Source organism: Rattus rattus, chromosome 1, assembly GCF_011064425.1.
Source record: "Rattus rattus isolate New Zealand chromosome 1, Rrattus_CSIRO_v1, whole genome shotgun sequence".
In the NCBI taxonomy this organism is placed as follows: Eukaryota; Metazoa; Chordata; class Mammalia; order Rodentia; family Muridae; genus Rattus; species Rattus rattus.
The window spans coordinates 108,678,587-108,704,021 of NC_046154.1; the positions used below are offsets into that span (position 1 = coordinate 108,678,587).

The 25,435-nt window shown below is 40.4% G+C and overlaps 1 protein-coding gene across 2 annotated transcripts; it reads left to right on the forward strand.

The window, feature by feature from the left end:
* The first annotated feature begins 8,008 nt into the window (after window positions 1-8,008).
* Window positions 8,009-23,203, forward strand: Spaca1 (sperm acrosome associated 1). 2 transcript variants are annotated; one of them, XM_032890154.1, is made up of 7 exons: window positions 8,009-8,231; window positions 13,561-13,617; window positions 15,861-15,962; window positions 16,948-17,054; window positions 18,079-18,214; window positions 22,368-22,488; window positions 22,966-23,203. In XM_032890154.1, exons 1-7 carry the CDS (start codon window positions 8,009-8,011, stop codon window positions 23,120-23,122), a joined length of 903 nt encoding a protein of 300 aa, XP_032746045.1. In that variant the 3' UTR covers window positions 23,123-23,203. The 2 variants fall into 2 exon arrangements, with proteins under 2 accessions (XP_032746045.1, XP_032746038.1); XM_032890147.1 differs by having other exon boundaries at window positions 8,009-8,237; window positions 22,966-23,122.
* Window positions 23,204-25,435: the final 2,232 nt, after the last annotated feature.

The following is a 25,435-nucleotide window of genomic DNA, read 5'->3' on the forward strand; positions in this document are numbered from 1 at the left end:
GTCTCAATTTTGAACATCTATGGCCCAAATTCAGGGACTCCCACATTCATAAAAGAAATATTACTAAACCTCAAAACATACATTAAACCCCACACAATAATAACGGGAGACTTCAACAGACCATTCTCACCAATGGACGGATTATAGAAACAGAAACTAAGCAGAAACACAGTGAAACTAACAGGAGTTATAAACCAAATGAATTTAACGGATCTCACAAACATTTCACCATAAAACAAACAAGAAAAACCCCATACATTCTTCTCAGCACCTCATGTTATCTTCTCCAAAATAAGCATATAATTGCAAACAACCCTCAACAGATATAAGTAGATTGAAATAATCCCAGGCATTCTTTCAGATTACCATGGACTAAGGTTGGTCTTCAATATCAACAAAAACAAGAGAAGCCCACATACTCATGGAAACCGAACAACTCTCTACTCAATAATAAGTTGATCAGGGAAGAAATAAAGAAATTAAAGACTTTCTAGAATATAATGAAAATGAAGGCACAATATATCCAAACATATCAGACACAATGAAAGCAGTGCTAAGAGGAAAAGTTATAGCACTAGGTGCCTTCATAAAGAAATTGGTGAGACCCTACACTAGCAACTTAGCAGCACACCTGAAAATTCTAGAACCATGAGAAACAAACATACCTTAGAGGAGTAGACAACTGGAAATTACCAAACTCAGGTCTGAATTTGACTCTGAAACTGAGGAAATACAAAAATAATCAGAACCTACAACAAAAGCCTATCTTCAACAAAACTGGAAAATCTACATGAAATGGATAATAGTCCTAGACGGATACCACATATTAAAGTTAAATCAGCATAAGGTAAACTATCTAAACAGTCCCAGAATCTATAAGGAAATAATAGCAGAAATCAAATCAGCAGCCTACAGAAAAGTCCGTTACTACATCTGATGGAGGGCTAATATCCAAAATATACAAAGAAACAGTTACACTTCAGAAAACCAAATAACCCAATTAAAAAATGGGGTACAGAACTAAACAAAGAGTTCTCAGTTGAGGAATCTCAAATGGCTATGAAACACTTAAAGAAAGGTTCAGCATCCTTGTCATCAGGGAAGTGCAAATCAAAACGACCCTGAAATTCCACCTGACACTAATCTGAATGGCTAAGACCACAAAGATCACATGATGGTGAAAATGTAGAGAGAAAAGAATACTCCTCTATTGCTGGTGGGATTGCAAACTTTTACAACCACTTTGGAAATCAATCTGGCAGATCCTCAGATATAGCTGAATACCTAGCTATATTGCTCCTGGAAATAAATATACCCAGCCGATGCTCCACCATATCACAAGGACTGTACTATGCTGTACTATGTGCTCTACTATGCTCATATCAGCCTTATTTGTAATAGCCAGAAACTGGAAGCAACCCTCTCAACTAAAGAATGGGTACAGAAATTGTGGGTTTTTTTTACACAATGGAATACTATCCATCTATTAAAAACAAGGACACCATGAATTTTCCAGGCAAATAGATGAAACTAGAAAATATGAGTCTGAGTCAAATAACTCTGACCCAGTCAACATGAATAGTGTGTACTCACTAATAAGTGGATATTAGCCAGAAAGTACAGAACACTCATGATACATCCCACAGACTCTACGAAGTTAAAACAAGAAGGAAGGCCCAATATGTAAGAAAGACATATGTTCCACTATGTTTATAGCAGCCTTATTTATAATAGCTAGAAACTGGAAATAACCCAGATGTCCCTCAACAAACAAATGAATACAGAAAAGGTGATATATTTACACAATGGAGTACTGCTCGGCTATTAAAAACAATGACATCATGAAATTTGCAGGCAAATGGATGGAACTAGAAAATATCATCCTGAGTGAGGTGACCTAGAGAGAAAATAACACACATGATATGTACTCACTGATAAGTGGATATTAGCCCAAAAGCTCATAATACCCAAGATACAACCCACACACCTTATGGAGCTTAAGAAGAAGGAAGACCAAACTGTGGGTGCTTCAATCCTACAGAGAAGGGGGAACAAAATAATCACAGGAGATAAAGGGAGGGATGATCTGGGAGGGAGAGGGAATAGGAAGGGGGAAAGGGCATTGGCAGGATCAGGTATTGGACAAGACTGAAGTAAGGAGGGTCAGGATATCAAATAGAAATTTGTAGTAGTGGGGGATAGCGAACTGGTGATAGCCATTAGAAAGTCCCAGATACCAGAGATGCGAGAGGCTCCCAGGATCCACCAGGGATGACTTTAGCCAAAATACCAAACAAAGGGGAATAGAACCTGTAGAGACCACCACCAGTAGATAGGCACTGCCCCCAGTTGAGGGAAGGGGCCACCCATCTATCTCAAATTTGTTAACCCAGAATGTTCCTGTCCAAAGGAAAGACTGACACACAAAAATGAAACAGAGATTGAAGGAAAGACCATCCAGAGACTGCTCCACCTAGGGATCCATTCTATCTACAGACACCAAACCCAGACACTATTCCTGATGTCAAGAAGTGCTTGCTGACAAGAGACTGGTATGGCTGTTTTCTGAGAGGTTATACCAGCACCTGAGCAATACAGATTCAGATACTCACAGCCAACCATCGGACTGAGCCCAGGGACCCCAACGGAAGAGTCAGAGAAAGGACTGAAGGAGCTGAAGGGGATTACAACCCCATAGGAAGAACAATATTAACTAACAGGGCCACCGAGAGCTTCCAGAGACTAAACCACCAACCAAAGAGTGTACATGGAGGGACCCATGGCTCCAGATACATATGTAGCAGAGGATGGCCTCATCTGACATCAGTGGGAGGGGAGGCCCTTGGTCATGTGGAGGCTTGATGCCCCAGCATAGGGGGATGCTACAGCAGTGAGGCAGGAGTGAGCAAGTGGGTGAAGGAGCACCCTCACAGAGGCAAAGGGGAGGGGGAGAAAGGGAATGGGATAGGAGGTTTGTGGAGGGGTAACTGGGAAAAAGGATATCATTTGGAATGTAAACAAATAAAATGATTAATTTTAAAAAAAGGAAGGAAGTGGCAGCAGCTCTCTGCTCCCAGAACCCGTGGGAGAGATACCTTACCGCCTGGTCAGGTGGGCACTCCAGAGGCTGCAGAGCAGAAGAGACCACCAACACTGCCCACCCCTGCCCACATCCCTGGCCCAAGAGGAAACTGTATAAGGCCTCTGGGCTCCCGTGGGAGAGGGCCCAGGTGAGGCAGGAGCCCTGCCTGAGACACCGCCGGAACCTGAAGGAAACAGACCGGATAAACAGTTCTCTGCACCCAAATCCCGTGGGAGGGAGAGCTAAACCTTCAGAGAGGCAGACACGCCTGCGAAACCAGAAGAGACTGCTCTCTACACACATTGCTGATTCCAGAGGAAAACACCGGAGGCCATCTGGAACCCTGGTGCACGGAGGCTCCCGGAAGAGGCGGCGCAGATCTTCCCGGTTGCTGCCACCGCGGAGAGCCCGTGGGCAGCACCCCGAGAGCGAACTCGAACCTCGGGACCACAGGTAAGACCAACTTTTCTGCTGCAAGTGACCTGCCTGGTGAACTCAAGACACAGGCCCACAGGAACAGCTGAAGACCTGTAGAGGGACAAAACTACACACGAAAGCAGAACACTCTGTCCCCATAACTGGCTGAAAGAAAAACAGTAAAACAGGTCTACAGCACTCCTGACACACAGGCTTATAGGACAGTCTAGCCACTGTCAGAATTAGCAGAACAAAGTAACACTAGAGATAATCTGATGGCGAGAGGCAAGCTCAGGAACACAAGCAACAGAAACCAAGACTACATGGCATCATCGGAGCCCAATTCTCCCACCAAAACAAACATGGAATATCCAAACACACCAGAAAAGCAAGATCTAGTTTCAAAATCAGATTTGATCATGATGCTGGAGGACTTCAAGAAAGACGTGAAGAACTCCCTTAGAGAACAAGTAGAAGCCTACAGAGAGGAATCGCAAAAATCCCTGAAAGAATTCCAGGAAAACACAAACAAACAGTTGAAGGAATTAAAAATGGAAATAGAAGCAATCAAGAAAGAACACATGGAAATAACCCTGGATATAGAAAACCAAAAGAAGAGACAAGGAGCTGTAGATACAAGCTTCACCAACAGAATACAAAGAGATGGAAGAGAATCTCAGGAGCAGAAGATTCCATAGAAATCATTGACTCAACTGTCAAAGATAATGTAAAGCGGAAAAGCTACTGGTCCAAAACATACAGGAAATCCAGGACTCAATGAGAAGATCAAACCTAAGGATAATAGGTATAGAAGAGAGTGAAGACTCCCAGCTCAAAAGGACCAGTAAATATCTTCAACAAAATCATAGAAGAAAACTTCCTAACCTAAAAAAAGAGATACCATAGGCATACAAAGAAAAGAAACACCTCCCTACAGAACTCCAAATAGATTGGACCAGAAAAGAAAACACCTCCCACACATAATAGTCTAAGAAACACAAATGCCAGCCCAAATCCGCTCAAAATAAAAGAAAGAATATTAAAAGCAGTAAGAGAAAAAGGTCAAGTAACATATAAAGGCAGACCTATCAGAATCACACTGAACCCCCAGTGAACTAGACTGTTTGCTGCCTGGACAAAGACAGCAATGAAAGGGGGAGGGTCGAAGAGGGGAACACCCATAAGGAAGGGGAGGGGGAGGGGATGTTAGGAGATTTCAACACCCCCCAATGGAAACTGGGAAAAGGAATAATGACTGAAAAATGTATATAAGAAATATTCAAGTATTTTTAATAAAAAAAAAAAAAAAGGAAGGACGGGGGTCTTTAAATCCCCATATAGAAGGGACAAGAAAAATAAAGAAAGAAAATCATGGAAGGCAGAAGAAGGAAGAGACTGGGATGAGAGAGGGGAGGGGCAGTATCAGATAAGAGGGAGAGAGGAGAGAGGTGCAGAGGGCCAAGGGAATGATTGGAAATGTGAAGCTGCAGATGGGGGTAATGGGGTGGGGAGAACCTCTAGAAAGTCCCAGAGAGATGGGATGAGAAAAGCTACCAGAACTCAATGTGGGTGACCTTAGCCAAAATGCCTAACAGTGGGAATATGGAACGTTCAGACCACCTCTGAACATTCAGACAGAATCTTCATTGGAGGGATGGTGACAATAACCTTTTGACCCAAAATTGCTCCTGTCTTAAAGAAATGCATAGACAAAAACAGAGCAGAGTTTGAAGGTAGGCTAACCAGTGACTGGCCTAATTTGGGATCCATCATATAGGTGGGCAATAATTCCTGACACTATTAATTGATGCTATGATGTGCTTCCAGACAGGAGCCTAGCATGGCTGTCCTCTGAGAGGTCCTACCAGCAGTTGGCTGAGACAGATGCAGATACTTACAGCCAACTATTGGACTGAGGTCAGAGACACCTACGGAAGAATTAGGTAAGGTATTGAAGGAGCTGAAGGGTATGGTAATCCCATAGGAAGAACAATAGTGTCTAGTAACCTGAACCCCTGGGAGCTCCTAGAGACTGAGCCACCAACCAAAGAGCATACACGGCTGGTCCTAGACCTCCAGCACATATGTAGTAGAAGACTGCCTTATCTGGCCTCAGTGGGAGTGAATGTGCCTAATCCTGTAGACACTTGTTGACCCAAGGTGGGGGTATACACAGGGGAGTACCCTCTCACAGGTAAAGGCGAGAGGGAATGAGGGAAGAACCCTGGGAGGGGGGAGACCAGAAAAGGGGGCAACATTTGGAATGCAAATAAATAAAATAATTAATTAATTAAAAAACCCCAAACCACTATTGTGGTTTGAATAAAAACAGCCCCCACAGGCCCATAGGGAGAGAGGAGAGCCTATTAAGAGCTGTGGCTTTCAAAGCATGTCAAATACAGAGGCGAATGCTAGCAGCAAACCATTGAACTGAGAACGGGGTCCCTGTTGGAAGAATTAGAGAAAGGACTGAAGGAGCTGAAGGGGGTTGCAACTCCATAAGAACAACAATACCAACCAACCAGAGCTCCCAGGACTAAACCACTACCCAAAGAGTACACATGGACAGACCCATGGCTCCAGCTGCATATGTAGCAAAGGATGACCTTGTTGGGCACCAAAGGAAGGAGAAGCCCTTGGTCTTGCCAAGGCTGGACTCCCCATTTCCCAATGCAGGGGAATGTAGGGGGGGAATGGAAGGGGGGTGGTTAGGGAGGAAGAACACCCTTATAGAAGAAGGGGAGGGGGATGGGATAGGGGGCTTATGTCCGGGAAACAGGGAAAGGGAATAACATTTGAAATGTAAATAAGACATTTCCAATTTTTAAAAAAAAGGAAAAAAGAAAATAAAGTGTGGCCTTGTAGATGGAGATGTAGACATGGCCTTTTTGGAGGAAGCATGCCAGGGGTGCAAGTGCTTTGAAGTTTCAGAAGCTCAAGCCAGGCCTAGTGGCTCACTGCCTCTTCCTGCTGCACGTGGATCTATATACGGAACTCTCAGCTTCTTCCCCAGCACTATATCTGCCTGCATGACGTCATGCTTCCCACCATGACGAAAATAGACTCTTAACCCTAATGTTTAACCCTAATTAAACATTTTCCTTCGTAAGAGTTGCCATGGTGGTCATGGTTTGTCTTCGCAACAACCAATCCCTGACTAAGACACATAGCAACCCTAATTGTTGTCAGTCACTGAACTTTTGATTGTAGTCACCATATCACAGGGGTCACTCTGCAGTTCAGAGTTCTGCTTGTGAGATGCAGTTTTGCTGGGTGGTCTAATCTCCTGGCCTAATAGTGAGTGACTCAGAATATGAGTTTTAAGTCCCTTTCTGACTCAAAAATCCCTCATTATATTCCGAGGAAGAAATATGAATTAAAGACCAGAGAAAACATCACCAATATAAGGGATGAAGGGTTATATCACATCACCCTTCATTCCTGTGATATAAAAGTGCTCATTGATACTGAATGAGGTTGTGGGAAATTTTAAACTCTCAGACCTTCTACTGATTCAAGTAGAAATAGTAAGGTATTAGTTTTGGCTTCTTGTTTGACTCAACTTTAGGGAAAATCTTGTCTAGCAGAAGAGTTTCTTTAGCTTAAATCAGTTTAGGGATCTATGGAGCATTTGTGAGAGTAACCTACTGGGGGCCGGATCACAAGATGAGTTTTCCAAATTAAACCTGGAAGATATCTAATATTTTTAAGACGACAGGATTTTCAATTCTCCATGAAAGTTGAATCTTACATCCCATTAGGTTGTCTCAAAATACAATGGGACAGAAAGTTGACAATGTAACCTGTTTTCCCTCCCTGGATCTGACAAAGTGGACAGTATAAAAAATGTAAATGCACGATTGAGCAGCATTCACAAAATTCTCCCAACAGCTTCCCTGCACACTTAGTGTGCAGATTGGTCTCATCGGCAGCTGTAGATCCAGTCCAATGCAACATACTTTAAAAGACTGCAACCAGTCAGATGTTAAGGATAGGGAATTTTGAAGCCAAGTCACACGAAGTGGGCACATAATCTAGTTCTGAATACCTACACCTAGGAAATAAAAAATAAAGCAAAACACAAAAAGTAACGTCTTGGACGAAAGGAAGCAAGATGCCCAAGGTCATTGGCGCGCCACTAAATTAACAAAATAGTTAACCTAAGCAGCTGACCTCAGGTACAGGAAACTTCAGCAAAGAGGGCAAAGGTGGCCTTCCAACATGCTAGTTCAGGAAGTGAGGGCAGGCCGGAAAGAGCGCCGGAAGCCCCGCCCTTGCCCTTCTCTCCCCTTCCCCCTCCCCCTCCCGCCCACATGAGTTCCTGGTGTCGCCCTCAGCGCCCTGGCTCTTGAAGTCCGTGCTTCGAACGGGGTGACGCGCAGTGACGCCTCAATGGTTGCCAGACACGGTGAGCTTCGCAGCGCAGCGCCTTCCGGCCACTGTTCGAAGCGCCTCTCCTCCAGAGCCGGGGCTGCGATTGTGCGTTGGGCGGCCGTGAGGCCGAGAAGCATGCGCGCCAGGGGCGCAGGCTGCCCCGCTTGGCTGCTGGCCCTCGGATGGCTGATCCTGGTGGGCCTGCAGGCCTCGCAGGCATCGAATGTCACCTCCTCCATCCAGGATCCCGGCATGGCCCGCGAGGGCGAGAGCAGCAGCGAGAACGAGCCCGAGGAGGAGATTGAGAACGAAGGCGAAGTGGTTGAGACTGATACCACGATCGAGGCCGAGGAAGAGGGTGAGGGCAGTGGCTTCTTGGGTACAGGAGGCCCCTGAAGAGGCCAGAAGCCCATCCTTTTGTAGAAAAGAATTACCTGTGCCATCTTCTGTAGAGTTTTTGGCGTTCACATCAGCCCAGAGTTTACACACTTTGTGCATCTTAAGGCCTGTAAAAACAAGGTGCTAATGTCAAAGGCTCTGGGAAAATAAGTGCAAATTAGAAATTGCTACAGAAATATTTGACTTACTTTGGAGAAGGAAATTTTTAAGAAATGAAGTACCCCCTCACTATGGGGAATTCGTGTGTGTGTGTGTGTGTGTGTGTGTGTGTGTGTGTGTGTGTGTGTGTGTTATACTCTGCAGTCATCTTCCCATAGTGGTAGTTCTATTTTTTCAAGTTCCAAAATGGTTGACATTCTTGTCCTTTCCTGTTCTTGATATGGGAACTCAAGTTCCGTCAAATTCCTATCACTGCTGACTATACCGACAAAATTGTCCCAGAGCTCCCATCATCTTGGTGAAGCCCTCAGCACCCTGACAGCAGGCAGTGTGGTGTTTATCCTTCAAATAGGGGCAACGGACAACCAAAAGGTCCAAGTAAAGACATTGTCAGAATATGATGTATTAACACAAGAGAGAAGGAAACAAACCCGTGTTTGGTTCCATAAACACGGCTTATATTCCTGGCTCCTTGAGCAAGAGAACCTTATAAAACTGTTGTGCACGGTTCCTGAGTAACTCTCATGCGGGTAGGTCAATAGCAAGGTGGCAGACTTTTAAAGGAGGATGATTCCCACCCCAACCCATGACCCCCGCAGCCATCGTCTTGGTGTCTTTTGTTTTTTTTGTTTTTTGTTTTTGTTTTTGTTTTCTCGTATCTTCTCAGTCTGTACATAGAGTGTGAGTGATCACAGATAGTGACTTTCAGCATCAGAAAGGAATTGACTGAGGTTACTGGGGATCCTGCCTTGGCAACATGGCAGAGATTTGAAGAGCTCCTTGACTTTGGAAATGCGAGGAAGGGGGGACTGCAGAAGAGACCATTCTAAGCACTGCTTTTGGTCTTTGAACAGTTTTAGTGTTAAACCAGTCCAAGGAAACGTGCAGATGTCAAGTGCTCAGTAATACTTAGGCCACCTTCTAGCAATGGATGTATAATCCTTTGCCTTCAAATCCAAAAGTTAAATGCACAGATTCTTTTAGTCCTTCAGTTTCTACATCTGTGGGATTCTGAGAATTCATGCATCCTCTGAAATTGTAGACCTACAGTGCCATGCCTAAGAGCTTTCGCTGGGCTGACTGAGTTCAGAAGTGGAGGCAGACATACGAACTTTACAGATCCTGGTAAACTGGCATGATCCTTGTAGGCCTGGTGGACCTGTGAAAACTGTTGTCCTCATTTACTAGCTAGTATATATATTTTTTTCTTCCTTTCCTTTCTTTTTACTTTTAAGTCAGCTTCAAGCAAAAACCCTTGGTGGGAAACTTTGGTAGACATTTCAGTCTTCTAATACCGTGAATTTTTGTATGTCCTACCTTTAAAGCTATACATACTCAAAACTGGGCAAATAACTTGGATGAACCTAAATTCTCAACCATTAGGCATGAAATTGGAATGTATCCATCATGTAAATTCAACGTCAGCATCTCCAGTAGAGTTTAGTTCATCATTCTTGTGGTTCTTTTTACACGACTGTCAAAACACAATACTTAGGGGAAATAGGAAAGGCATGCCTTTCTTCAGTGAGAATGCCATTTTGCCGCATACTCGCAAAGCATTTTCATCTTCAGATTTGTAAGCAATTGGAAGATTAATGAGTTTTAATATGTCAACATCATCTATTTTCTTTGAGACCCCACACAGAGACTTATTGTCATTATTTATCCACTTACATATCTTACCAAGTTAATTCTATGTATGAGCCTGGAAAGGGAAGTAGCACTGTCCTTGTGCTATTAGAAAACCAAAATGGTTCAAGTTTTGTAACAGAGTATTTCAGGAGAAAGCCCTTTCATTTGGAAGATGTAGTATGTCTTCTCCATCTTTAGAAACTCCATGTCTACTTGCTAAGCTGGAGAAAATCCAAGCTATTCAGCCAAGAGGCAAAGCATCACTGAGATCTTGATTACATGACTAACTGCACCTTGTATATTTGCCGTGTATATTGATTGCTATTTGTCCTTCTTCGTTATTCAATTTCTTAATTGCAAAATGTTTTACCTGTTCATTTTCCCCTTGGCCATGATCAGGCAAAAACAAAAGGTACAGAAAAAAAAACCCACTTGTCAAACGTTAACTTTGTTTATCTCTGGTGAACCCTGCTGACCGTTCATGAGAAGCAGACTACATGGAGGGCATGTCTAGACGGTTGCACATTCCTGGGAGACCCTCAGGCAGTGAGAGGAGAGAAGCTGGGGAGGTGACTTCTCAGCTTTGCTCTATTTCATAACCGCTTGTCATACTAGGCAATTCCGGTCAGTCTTCAGTTTGACCATTTTAGTTTTTTTTTTTTTTTTTTTTTTTTAAGTAGAGTTGGAAATAACTCTGTTATTTATCTATTACCTAATTACTCTAGTGATGAAAGAAACACTTCAAGATAAAGGGAACCAGGGTCTGTTAGATTAATTTAGCCTCTCCTTTATGTGCTTTATTAACATTCTATATCAATATGCTCTTAGGCCTATGAAGGGGTCCTAGAGTCATATATAGAAAATTGTAAAATGTGTTTCACGCGGTAAAAACCTAACTGTGGTTGAGCCTGGTGGCACAGGTTTATCTCCCGGCTACTTTAGAGGCTGAAGGCGGGAATATTGTAAATTGAAGGTCAACTTGGCATGCAAAGTGAATTCAAGGCCAGCCTGGGTAATGCAATGAAACCTTTCTTAAAAACAAAATGAGGAGTAGGGGCAAAGAATGAGCTCAGGTTAGAACACTGACCTAGTGTGAGATTCCAGGTTAATACCCAGTACTGAAAAAAAAAAATAGAGTGAAAAATAGGTCCTCCATTCTAAGAAAGAGTAAAAGTCCTGAGAGAGTAATCTCCTCTCCTCAAAGAAACAGGTTGAGGATTCCAGTTTGACCCTGATGAGTGCCAACAGTCACATTGTCCAGTGGGACGATCACCTACAGGCTGTGCACCAGGCTCTGGGAGGCTTTAGCGATCCTTGCTCCATTCTTGCCTCTTTCCAAGCTCACTGCTGCGATTGTTGGTGGCTTTTACTTTTTCTTCTCTCATGTCACTGCACCCAGTAATCTTGGACAGTCGAGATTTCGACCTCTAGGACTTTGACTTGAGGTTTCGTTTTTGTTAGATTTGGCCCTTCCTCAACCCTCTTGCTATCACATCAAATTTATCATCAGATATATTTTCTGGACCCCAGATTCAGCCTGCATGTTACCCGGTTCTTTTTACAGGTCGTTAATAAAATGTTGAGGAAGACAGGCCTTTGGTACGTCATTCCTTATACATACACTGACACCAAACAATTAACTAGCATCTGTGGCTCTTACTGAGGTACTGATAATAAGACTTTTTTTCATTTGCTACATTGTTATGTAATGGGAACTTTGACAAATGCCACCTGAAGTACGGATAGATATGTATCATTTTCTTGAGCTACCCTTGTAGGGTTTCCAATTTTGAAAGGTGTCTAAGTGGATACTCAGCACATCAAAAGATATGAAACTTGAATCTTTAGATATTGTCTGGTTTCGTCTCCTCGTCCTTTCTTTCTCCCTCTGAGGAAACTCAAATAGGAAGGAACTTTGTGTTTTCCTAGAGTAATATAGGTAGTGAATAATAGAGCTGACTGGCAGATGGTTGTTGATGGTCCAGAAGTCATTCTCTGAGGATTCTATGCTCAGGGTCCAGTTTTTAGCTTATGCCTCATAATATGCCAAGTGAAAGTATTCGAGCCTTCCAAGCAGTAAAATGTCAATTCAAATTTATCATCGTGATAGTCCCAGTCATTTAACAAACTCAATGTTAATTTAATTATACACATCAAATGCCTGCTCTCTATTTGACGCTTGCAAGTACAGAACCAGGTGAAGTCTGTGAAACCGTTCATATTTTACAATACTGAAAATGGGGAAAAATTAGGAATCTGGAATGAGTAACTACAAAGTGAGTTCGAGCTGGGTTTACTGTTGTGTCTTCAATGAATGTAGTCCTATGCAGTCTATGGACTGCTTTCACAGTCCATCCAGTGTTAGCTATCAAGTGAGGTAGACAGGCTTTGCGGTCTTTACAAAGGGCTAATGGGGTCTGACAGACTTCAGTTGCTTTGCTCCAATCGAGACAGCTAATTGGTGATAGGAGCTGTGTTTTGGACTTTGAGTTGCCTGTGTTTTCCGTGTGATTTGTTCCTGAAGATCCGGTGCTTTGTAACATTCTCCTTTAGTAGCCTGTTACTGTCTGTTTTATTCTGTTGAGATTTTAGATTTAACTTGTGTTTTTGAAGTCTTGGTTCTATCTGTAACTACAGGAACTCATGGTAAACTTCAGAATAATTAGGGAAAAGCAAATGTCCTAGCACGGTGGCTCATACCTGTAATCCTAGAGAAGCTGAAACAAGAGGACCACCATGTTCAAGGCCAGTCTGTGCTAGGTAGCAGGATCCCGCCTCCAAAACACAACAAAAGGAAAATAGAAAGAAAATGTGATTTAGAAGAAAGACAACTGCGCTTCTCAAATAATTATATATTCAAATAATTCTATATACATATATACCCTACATATTATATATAGTCGTATTATATATTATATATAATATATAGAAGATAGATAACCATACTAAATTAAGCATTGTGGAATGGAATGTTAGAAACATTGAAATTTGCCATCCAAACCTGCAAAATGAGTGAAATTTATTAGTTTATAATTTTAACGCATACTTGGTATGAAGACTTAATTAGAAATGTAAATGGTTTTGAATTACAGTTTATTACTTTTTCTTTTTTCATAGAAAATAGAGAATATTTCAAAATGGTTCCTAAAGGTCAGGGGCTGTTATGTATGTGTTCTGTTATACTTTTTCAGTTGGATTTTAATTCACTGTTTATTAGCTAGTGAGGAAAAGCCTTGTGTTATATATATGAGATTCAAAAGCAAATGTAGTTATTCCTAACTTAATGAATATTCTTTAAAGTTCAGGATTCTTTTGATTTAGAATGGTGATATCTGTATTTATATGAGGGGCAACTTTGCTCTCCTGGTTTTAATAGACCATTAAAAAGATCCTGTTGATCATATGACAAATTACTCGAACCCTTTACCTCACAATTAAGAAGCTTGTCACTTAAAGTCTTCCTATGATTAAATAATGTTTTTTAACTTTATGTTTAGTTCAGAACAAAACAGTAGTCAAAGAAGTAGAATTCGGAATGTGCACAGTCACGTGTGGTAAGTAACACAGTCCAAACCAACAATGAATACTGACTTCCAAGATTAAATGCCAATTATTTGTAATTTCTGTACTTTTTATATGTTCTTCATGTTGCATTTCTATGCCTATTATATTTCACACACAACACTAGGTATTTGCTTTAAAGGGTGTATTTTAGGTTTGGGGTATTTTTGCATAAAAACTATCCTCACTAAACTAAAATCCTGCTTCACAGATGTTCAAAGATGGGGGATCTTCAGTGGATCTAACAGATGCATTCCCACACTATTTTGGCAACCTTGCCAAGACTTAGGCTCATTTGTAATAAACTATTACAAATACTCTGTTTCTCTAACTTACGGTCCTATTTTGGAGAAAAGAGGTTATTTTTGTGAGATGAGCAATGGTGAAGGAACATGAGAATGTCCATTCCATAAATAGAAATCTTAAACAAAATATCTTACATAGGATTGAGATCTGCGCCTTAAACAGCTACCCTAAACGTGTTAGAGCCAATGGTTGACTGACGCAGTTGATAACAGCCTAGGACTGTGGAAGGGTGTAGGAGTCTGAAGTCTGGATCAGTTCACAAGGAAGCTGCTCTTGCTTATGTTGGAAGGTCTCTGGGTTTTGTAGCCATTGCCTGGAATCGGCATGATGAGAGAGCAGTAGATGACTAACAAATGAAATGGTTTCTCCCAAGTAGAAGCTAGCTGAGAAAGAACAGTGATGGGATTCTAATCTGTACACATCTACATCAGACTTCTTTCTAGGTGAAATTTTTGGAATTACTAAAGTTGACAGTTTTTTAATGTGTGTGCTAAAAATATGCACAACGTGAAATGTTCTGTTTAACCATTGTCTAGTATACAGTTCAGTGGCCCTGACATTGCTGCATCAGTGTTAGCAGCAGAACACTTTCAGTACCTCAGACTAAACCCTGTTCCCAGTAGGCAGCAGCTCTCCACACACCCCCTCCTTCTCCTTCCTGGGAGGCATTTTTACCTAATGCAGCTTAAAACAGGGTTCTGATCATAGCTTTGTAGTGACAGTCAAAATGACAGTAATCATAAAATAGCCCAAATTCTCGGTTGTAATTTACCTCTTTTGTTGTTGCTGCTGCTTGAGAACTTTCCACAGCAGAGTGATTTTTACAACTTTATTAATCTTCCAGCCTTCCTTCTCATGATCCTGTGAGGTCCATTTCCTTAACCCTCAAAGGGGTAACATCACCAAGGAGCTTGTTAGAAATACAGGATTTCAGACTTTCTCAAGACTGGGTCAGAGTTTGCATGTTTAGAAAGCTCTCCAGGTGACTTGTATGCATGCATTCTTAAATTTGTAAGCCACCTTCATCTTCAACCTTTCCTTTCGATGGAAAGAGCTTATGATTAACTCCTTGTTAGGGGCTGAAAAGGGCCTCTAGCAGACCAGAAGATGAACATAGACTCCCCAGCCTATTAAGTCGTTCATTACAGAATGGATCTAGCAACCACTGACTCTAGGATCAGCTAGTAGCCATTTGATTTCCTGATAAGATGTGTGACAGTTTCAGAAAGAGTATCTTGCTAGAAATAGAGGTGTGCATAATAGTTAATATAGAGACTATACTTAATATAGAGACTTTGTCAATACAGCTATTAAAAAGTAGCATTCTTGTAAAATATGATTTTGGAATTTCTTTCAGAAGCTCCAACCCCAAATCTCATGATCAAATAAATTTGTGTAATACTATGTGTTATTTCAAATGAGAGTTTAATTGGCTTTAGGAAGCATATTTTATGTACTCTAAAAAGGAAAAATGGTATCAATTTAAAATATGCACATTTATAAATAAGTTTTGATTTCAAAGATACTAAAATATAAAATGTTAATATTTTAGTCAATGGAGAATTATATATGACAGTGTTAGCATACTATAAGTTCCCCAAAACTTCTGTACTAAAGAGGTCCTTTTAACAGTATCGTAATATTTTCAAATGTTCATGTGAGCACATAGAATCTTTTTCCTAATGGGAATAGCAACCGTGAATCTTATGAAACATTCTTGAGGAAATACCATTTTAGGAAATCAGTGGAGCAGGGGAGTCTACAAAAATTCTATGTGTTGTCATACTGAACTTGGGGATTTAATTTTTAAAATTAAGAGAACATTCTCAAAATAAAACAAAATTTACCTGAAGAGAGTATAGACCGCATGAGACGAAAGATGCATTGCAGTTACTTTTCTTTGAGCATTTGCTCATTTCTTTAACTAAAGGTGTTGGTATCAGAGAAGTAATTTTAACCAATGGATGCCCTGGAGGTGAATCCAAATGTGTTGTTCGTGTGGAAGAATGCCGTGGACCTGTTGATTGTGGCTGTAAGTTGAATCATATTTGCTGAAGGAGGGTTTGTGCTGGGAAAATACCTTTAACCTCAACCTACTACTTAGTACAGGGACACTCATCAACTGATTGAGAGAAATAATAAAAAATTAAATTCTCCATCTCTAGACAGTCAGAGCTCTAGGTAGCCCTGCTTTGATGCACCTTTCAGTGATGTGTAGACCGTGATGTGCTGCTGCTTCACTGGGCCTGGGGTCTGTGTTTGAGTCTGCCCTGAAGTGGAACACTTGATGCCATGACATTTTACCTGTAGATTAGCAAACCTTAAACTGGGAACTTGGAGTTGTTTGTATCAGGCTTTTCTGACATTTCAACGAGGTTTCATAACCCTAAATTAGAAGCCATGGGCAGATCTCCAGGTTCAGACATATGACTAAGTTGGATGCCTTTTCCTCTCCATATTTTCCCGCATTCAAATGAAGAGCCTTGGTGTCTGCTCTCCTGTTTCCTTTGGTGATGCCTCTGTCATCAATTACAAGATCAGTGTCTTCAGCATCCAGTAGGTTTCTGTGTCTGAGGGTGGCCTTTTACTACAGTATCGCAATATGAGAAAGGGTTCTCAGAGAATGCAGTTTTCCTCACAATAAAACTATTTGGCACTGGAGGGACATAGGATTTGAGACTGGATTCTAACCTGGCCTTTTGTTATCGTCTCAGGGATGATCAGAAGACTCCATCATAACTTTGGATCTGTTTATTCAACTGGAGAAATTAGAAAGTTGGATTTTCAGAGCCAATCTCTCATATGTATACACACACACACACACACACACACACACACACACACACACACACACACACACCACGGATGTGATTATAGTATTCTCAGTGTCTTGATAGTGTTATGTCTCCTGATCCTTTGTTGCTGATATAATTAAAATTGCTTATTAAAAAAGTATGGCTAGATAAAGCAGTTCTATGCCCAGTGGTATTGCCTGTTTTTGCTTTTTTTTTTTTCAGGGGGTAGACCAATTTCTGAAAGTCTTGAAAGTGCTAGACTATCATGTATCCATATATCTCCTGAAAATCGTTTCAAATATGTATGGAAGCTCCTAAAGCCAGATCAAGTAAGTAGACTGTGTATAATCTTGTCTTTTCAGTGGCTGATAACATTTGGCACCCAGTTCTGATGTTTTAAGAAAACAATTTGAAAACTGGAGTTAAAAAAATCATAAACTTTATTATATGATTGGAATTTAATTTTTTGTCAGGCTAAAAGTACATATGTCTTAGGATCCTCTATAATCGTAACTTAAACTCACCCATTTTATGATATATCCTGTTTTGCAATCAAGATGCTTATTGGGTTATATAGGTGTGACACGATAAATAATAGATAACATCAATTAAAGGTGTTTTAAATGCCAGATCATCAAATGGTTAGAGCTCACTTAAAAGACATATAACAACTCTATAGTCTTAAAGGTAAATTGTACTGTTTTGCAGATGAGTAATTGTGGTATAGAAAGTGTCTTAGTTTGCCTTTCAGTTGCTGTGATAAAACACTAACCAAAGCCAACTTGGGGAGGAAATAGCTTACTGAAGCTTACAGTTCCAAGTAACAGTTCATCACTATGGGGAATCGGGGACGGACCCCGAAGCAGAACCATGGATACTTTCTCTCCAGGGCTTGCTCTGCCCACTTTCTTATACATCCCAAGACCACCTGCCCAGAGTGACTCCCACCACATTGGTTCTGGACCGACTCACGTCAACCACTAATCAAGAAAACATCCCTGCAGACTTGCCAACAGACCAGTTAGATAGAGGCACTTTCTCAACTGAGGTTCCCTCTTGCCAGATGACCCTAACTTGTGTCAAGTGGACAAACGCTGACTAGCACAGATAGTACTGGCCATAGCCAACAGGGTTGGTATTTGAAGTCTAAAGAATCTGATTGGAAATCATATATACAGTCAGTTACATATCAGGACAAGAACATGAGCAACTCTCCTTTCCTTAGAGGAATGCTCCTGCCATTGGCAACCTACTGTGTTTGCTGATGATCTAGCAAGTCTACTTGTCTTTCACTGTCTCTGTTGTCATTTAAGTGAACCCAGTCAAGACCGCTCCTACTTTTCTCCTTAATAGCAACCTGTTATACTGATAAATGACTCAGCAGTCCTGGAAGTACCAAGAGAACTTCATCCTATGGCTTTCGAGTGTGACACCTTGGACAATAATGAAATGGTGGCATCTGTTAAGTTCACAGTCTATACAACAACTGGTAAGTATCCGGTAGTGCTTTGCTCTGTTTATGCTCCAAACTTACTTTCAGGAACATCAACTCAACCTAATGGGATTTTAAAAACACATCTCTACCAGCACCACCCTAGAGCTGCTGATTCCGTAGATCAATATGGATATGGCACATGAATTTCAAGAAGCTATTCCTTTAAAAACCAGTCCTGGGGTAAAGCTGGCCCAGCCAAGGGCACTGGCTGCTCTTCCATAGGTTCTGAGTACAATTTCCAGTACTCCCATGGCAGCTCTTTAATAGGATGTCATGCTCTCTTCTGGTGTACCAACATATATGCAAAGAAAGTACTCATATACACCCATAAATGAATATTGAAATAAAGAGGACACCGTTAAAAAATAAAGCATAGATCTTCAACTTGAAATATATTGGTGCCTTATTTCCACTATGAAAATGAAGATAGACAAATGGATTGTCATGCATGATTACAGAAAAAATATAATTAAGACTTAAAAAATCAGAGCATTTATTTTTAGAGTAATCCATTTGAGTGTGTGTGTGTGTGTGTGTGTGTGTGTGTGTGTGTGTGTGTGTGTGTGTGTGTGTGTGTGTGTGTGTTGAGATAGGGTTTCTCTAAGTAGCCCTGGCTATTCTGGAACTCACCAGGAAAGGCTGGCCTTTACCTCATCAGCTTGTCTCTGCTTTTTTTAGTGCTGGTGTTAAAGGTGTGATGTGCTATCATGGCTGGCTTTAAATTATGTTTTTGATAATTCAGTGTTAAAGTTCTTGATCTAGCTTTGAACATGACTTTGTGTATTAGAAATTGTTTTTCCTGTGAAGTGTGAAATATGTCTATGTGCATTCAGTTTAACCTATAGCATCTTCTGTTTCCTTTGATTCAGTTTCTCTTAACCATCTTTAATGTCATTCTCTTTGTTGGTAGGAGTATTTGGTCACAAGTTCTTTTAAGAACTTACTTGTGTTAGGATTCTCCAAAGGAAGAGAAGTGATAGCATAAGTATCAAGGGGGATTTATTAGAGTGGTTTACCGGCTATGGTTCAAATACCCCAACAATGTCAGTCTCCTTGTGGAAGGCCAAGAATTCATTGGTGTTAGGTCCATAAGACTGGGTTCCTCAGCTGATCTTCCAACTAAATTGGAGTCTTGAAGAAATAGGTTCTAATACCAGCAAAGCCATGCCTCAGCATTGGGCTAGATGAACGTGCTAGCAAGATCGAGGACAAGCAGGCAGAAGCATCCTTCCTCCTTGTCATTTTATGTGGCCTGGCACCAGAAGGTATGGGCCAGACTTAGGAGGAGCCTTTCCACCTCAAATGATCCAGTCAAGAAAATTCTCTCACGAGTGTGCTCATCTGCTTGGCTTTTAGCTGATTTCAGATGTAGTCAAGATGAGATTCATTAAATCATTAAATGTTCTAGAATTCTTATTCCCAGAGAAATGTCTTTATATATAAATCTTCTAGAAGTGGTAGGTAACTTTAAGGGAATCTGCATTTCCTGAAGCTATTTCTTGTAATCCGGAGACCATGCCCAGCCGTGCCCTTTATTGAAATGAGAATAAGCTACAAAGGGTTTTAGAGAGATTTAAAAATAAATGTTTACTAGTTAAACTTTCTTGATGTATCCTAGTTTGCAACTTACAAAACATTTTGAGGTATAAAACCATTGTGTTGAAACATTATCAGTAAGATAATTTCAGTGGCAAGTAACTACTAAGAAAAGCACAAGAAGACAGAAAAACTGGAGGACCAGCAAGCTTTATAAACATTCTCAACTTGCCATAGCTTATGATGCTGTTGGTGTCTGTGTCATTTGTGGACTTGGTCCTCACTGCCTGGCCCCTAATAGGAGTGTTTTAGTAGTTAGCACTTTTCACAATTAGGAACATTATCCATTGGTGTGTAAGCTAAGAGAGCAGAGACTCCAAATTCTTGTTCTTCATTGAGATAATGTTGACTTTTCTTTTCTTGAAACAGCCCGGGGATGGTGAAGTACTCTGCCACTTATTACATGCACACTTAAACAACAAAATGTCAGGATGTTTCAGTAACTATGACAATTGGCACACTCAGGCCCTAGACATTTTGTTTGTCTTTAAATCAAATAAATATGTTTGTTACAAATAATTGACACTCTACATTATTGGAATGAGTCAAATATACAATAGGAATATCTTTAGGATAGATGTAGCTAATGAAAAATTCTGGAGATGTAATGGTGTATGCCTTTAATCTCAGCATTGAGAAGCAGAGGCAAGCTGATCTCTCAGTTTCGAGGCCAGCTTGGTCCATATAGTAAGTTCCAGGACAGCCAGGGCAATGTAAAGAAACCCTGTCCCAGAGAGGAGTGGGGGGAGGGGAAAAGAGACAGAGACAGACAGAGAGACAAACAAACAGGGGAGAAGAAAAGGAGAAAAATTTAATTCTTTTCTCCTTTATCATATTTCCACTCACAATTATTGTCTTCCATAATTAGGCATTGTTTGTGGATTTAATTGTATGCCCCTAAGATATGTTGATGTCCTAACTTTTCAGTACTTAGATTGTAAATATACAAAGAAGTCAGTAAAGAGAACTTTGGGAAAAGAAGGGAGTAAGGGAAGAAGTAAGAGAGGAAGATGTAAGAGAAGAAAGGGGTAGTAAAGAAAGAAAGGAAGAGAAATGAGAGAGGCCAGGTGGGGGTAGGGAACAACAGGCACATGAAAGCAGATCCAAGCTGGGCTACCAAAAGCTGAGAAGACAGCACCCCCAGACTCACTGGGCTCCACAATACATTTTTAAGTGATTTATAGGATCCAGAATATGAAACAAATTTGTGCTATTAAGTCACCCAATTTATGGTACTTTGTTTTGGTATTGATAAGCTGTGTTTATTTAAAACATTAAGCATTGGAATTCAACTCATTTTTCATTAATCTTAATTACATTAAAGTTTTATTAGAAAATTTTAAGAGGAAATTCAGCTTTCTTAAGGAAATTAGATATACAGGTGGTCCATGTGGTCCTTGCAAGATGACTACTCTTCAGCAGGGAAGAGCTCCGTCCTCTCAGCTGATATTAGGTGCTAGTGAATGAAATCAAATGAACTTTGCATTTTCCTTCAGAATGTACTCCTAAACATTGTCTTTCTGTTTTAAAGACCTCCTACTTCTCCAAATCTGAAATGACTAATTTTTTAATATTGGAATACAAATATAAATGCACCTTTGTGATTGTGCATAGGACTCTTTAAAGGGAATCACTAAACTTCCTTTACAGTATATGACCAATGACAAAAGCAGGTTATAATCTGCAGCACTAAGAGGATAGGAACAAACCAGGAGATTGCTACGCACAAGATCACTTCTCAGAGAGTGGTATGTAGTAAAATTAAAATGGTAAAATAGTCAAATCATAGTTTAGACAAATAATTAGACCTCTCTGGTCTCTGGTTTACTTACCTGTATAATATAGTATTTAGTCATATGGTCCTTTTCTGTATGGGTTATTTTTGTGTATTTTAGAATTTGGGAAACAAAAGAACCATTGGGAAGCTAACGCTTTTCACAAACGGTATTACCGATACATGCTGTCCCACCTCCAGCCAATGGAATCATGATGCTGGCACACATTCGCAGACTGGCTCTGCTCCTCAACAGCCTGATATGCAGAAAGAGAATATCTGACTTATGAGTATGTGAGAACAATGAATCTCAACCCCAAGCTTATATTTAAAACATCAGGGGTAAATCAGAATACTGGGCATAAAATTTAGGTATCTGAAGTTTGAAAGAGGAAATGAGAGAAAGTCTGTATGATTTAGCAATAGGCTTCTTAGGTTTCTTAGCCATGACTCAAACAATCACCAGAAAAGGTAACATTGAATAAATCAGACTGAATCAAAATTAAAAACTTCAGCTTGCTGAAATAAGTCACTTGATAAATGAATAGGCAGGCTGAAATCCAAAGAAATCAGAAGTATAGCCAGAATAGGCCGTTTGAGAAAGTCTTCCCCCAGTTTGTTAGGAAGCTATGACCCTACCCTATTGCCAACAATTACTCTATTTATCTCAAAAAGTGAGAATATATCCACAAATTACTTTACAGGAATGGCCCATTTAGATGTCATTCCCCACTTGCGTCTGGCGGCACCCATCACTGGATGTTTCTCTACTTTTAGAATTGCAGATGAAAAGATCCACCAGACCAGACACTGATGCCGTCTTAGTCTTCGTGCTGACCATAGGAGTCATCATCTGCATATTTGTGATCTTTGTATTGATTTTCATAATCATAAATTGGTAGGTGAATGGTTGGGATGTGTCCACTCTGGTTGACATCTTCCTCAATCCCCACATATTTGCACTGTAGCTCAGGCCATTGCCCCACGGGGTCTCCTGCTTGTACCCTGATGCTCTCCTCCCAGGCTACTCCAGCTTGTATATGGATGCTTTTCAAAACAAGGTCATGATTTCTTCCCAAGCACGGGAGAGCTTTCAGATGAGGATTTTATAACTTTACAAAGCAGCTGTTTAAAATTAAAAAAAGAATGAATACTTTTGCTGCTTAATTGTAGCTCTCCCTGCCTTAAAACTTGGCTATTGTAACCTCCTGATTCCCTTAAAAACAAACCCTGACAATATGTATATTAGACCTGACACATCTGAGGTTCATCAGTGATGAACCTGGCTTATCTGAGTTAAAACTTGAGTAAAAGGCACTTCTATAGAATGGAAATATTAACATTGTTTCTATTTCCTATGTTTTTATCCCACCAGGGCGGCAGTGAAATCCTTCTGGGGGGCAAAAGCCTCAACAACTGAGATACAGTCCGAGATGAGCTCTATGAGGTACAAAGATTCGACATCACTTGACCAGTCACCAACAGATATACCTGTACATGAAGACGATGCTTTAAGTGAATGGAATGAATGATGTATGGATGACATATGAGAAACTAGAGACCATTAGAACATATCAGATTCATTATTATGAAAATAAAATATATACTGAAAATTTTTCAACGATCTTGGATTGAATCTACCTCAGTGGTGGTAATGCAGTGTGGAGACAGCTATATTCAGTCTGGCTTATGGTACAATTGTCATACTCCCTTTTAATTAGTTCTTTGTATTTACTCTTTCAGATAATGTCTTAGGGACACGCATATCAATGTATATAACAAGTAGTTTTTGATCTCTTTGGTCATTTGTGAAGTCATGTACCTTTTCTGTCCTAAATAAGAAAAATAATAATACAGAAGTTGCCTTGGATGTAAGCTTTCTCCCTCCTGGGAGAACTAGGTTGAACTACTAAAGTGATCATACTTTATAATCTGCAGGGCATGTAACATAAAGCATCCTTTGTAAAACAGGAAGTGGTGAGAGTAATCAGTAGTTGGTGACTTTGTGCCAAGCACTGCTTAAAGCAGTTTATATACATTAGATAACTGAACTGTATTGGTATAAAAGAAATAACAGATAAAGGACTAGGCGAGCATTTGGAGGTAGTTGAAGAAGGACATAAGTTTGATAACTTGTAATAACTTTTACTTCTCACAGAAACTATGAGTTAGGGACTCTAGAGTTACCATTAACAAGTACCTGTTGTGACTGAATCCCCAGTGAACGTGATTGTTGGGGGGAGGGCAGCAATGGGGGGAGGATGGGGAGGGGAACACCCATAAAGAAGGGGAGGGGGAGGGATTATGGGGATGTTGGCCCAGCAACCGGGAAAGGGAATAACACTCGAAATGTAAATAAGAAATACTCAAGTTAATAAAAAAAAAACAAAAACAAAACAAGTACCTGTTGTGCTTAGTATGATGCAGGTGATAATAGAACACCTCATTTTGTGTTGCAGCACAGTTCAGCCAGCCAGCAAACAGGATGGGAAAGCATTAGGAATTATATTCAGTAGGCTTTTCTAGCCATTTTTTTTAAGAATACATTTAGTTTATTTTGTTTAGATGGATTCTATAGCAAGTTCATATCGCTATTATTTTAGAATTTATGATATACACTGGGCAGAAGATATTATAAGTGGGTATTTATGGTAAACCTTGTCCTAACAAATAGAACAAATATATTATAAAGCTAACCTATTTTGTTTCTGTTACACAGCAGTTTTATCTGAAAGAAGTAAGAATCAACTGGTTAGAAAATTATTTTTATCTGTTGTGGGAATTCCATTGGAGAACTCAAGTAAAAAGAGATTGCTTGTACATAATCTTTTAAAAGAAAATTCTATAACACCTGCCTCAGACAAATGTTTAACACTCAGCCTTCCAGTTCTATTTCTGACGTATATGATCATATATCTTTAGTAAAGAGTCTAAAAACTACTACTCATGAACAGTAATTAGGTCAATCCTGGTTTTTAAAGCCAGAATGGCAGTAGGTCTCCTGTGTCTTTCAGTGAACTTTAGAGTTCTGCTATTGAACAAGGCTAGTACTACAGTACTTACTTTGGTTTTTGGGTTTTTGTTGTTTTGTTTTGTTTTGTTTGTTTTGTTTTGTTTTGTTTTGTTTTTGGCTGAATGGGGCAACGTTCCTAGTTATGACCAATAAGTCATCAGCCTAAATTCTGAAGTTCTGGGTTATCCTGAGACAAGAACACTGATCTGGAAAACATTGAGAACTCTGCTGATAAAGGCTTTCAGTGAGAGGAGGGCTATGTGACAAATGATCGTTAATCAGCCCAGAGTAGATACCATACATTACACCTCACCTAAGTCAAAGAGGTTTACATGTTATTTGATATAGTAGCTAAGTGACTCTTCTAATTGACATATGTCTTCTTTAAAATAAGTTGAGGGACCTTCTTTACTCAGGACTTGCAAAGCTCTCCAATGAGGGCATTGGTGAACTATTTCCCCAATACTGGAACAAAAATGAAACCATGTGACAATGCAGGGTCACAAAACTGAGAATCAGGTATAGGCCTGCAAGAGTTAAGAGGAAACACACACTCGGGTCATTCGTGTTAAAAGAATGCCATCCGTGCTTTACTGAGATCTCCTTATATACCAGAGGCAAAAGCCATGGAAAAACAATAATGCAGGTGAAAATCCCAAACAGGAAAACAGGAAAAATCTGTGTCATGGAAAGTCCCAACCCCCAAACAGAGGCATAAACAACTTCTTAAAAAGCTGAGAGGCTAAGCGAGGGGGAAGGATGTCATGGAAAGTCCTGGCCCCAAAACAGGGGTCGAGAGCAGCTGCCACGGGTGTAAACAACCTCTTGCCAT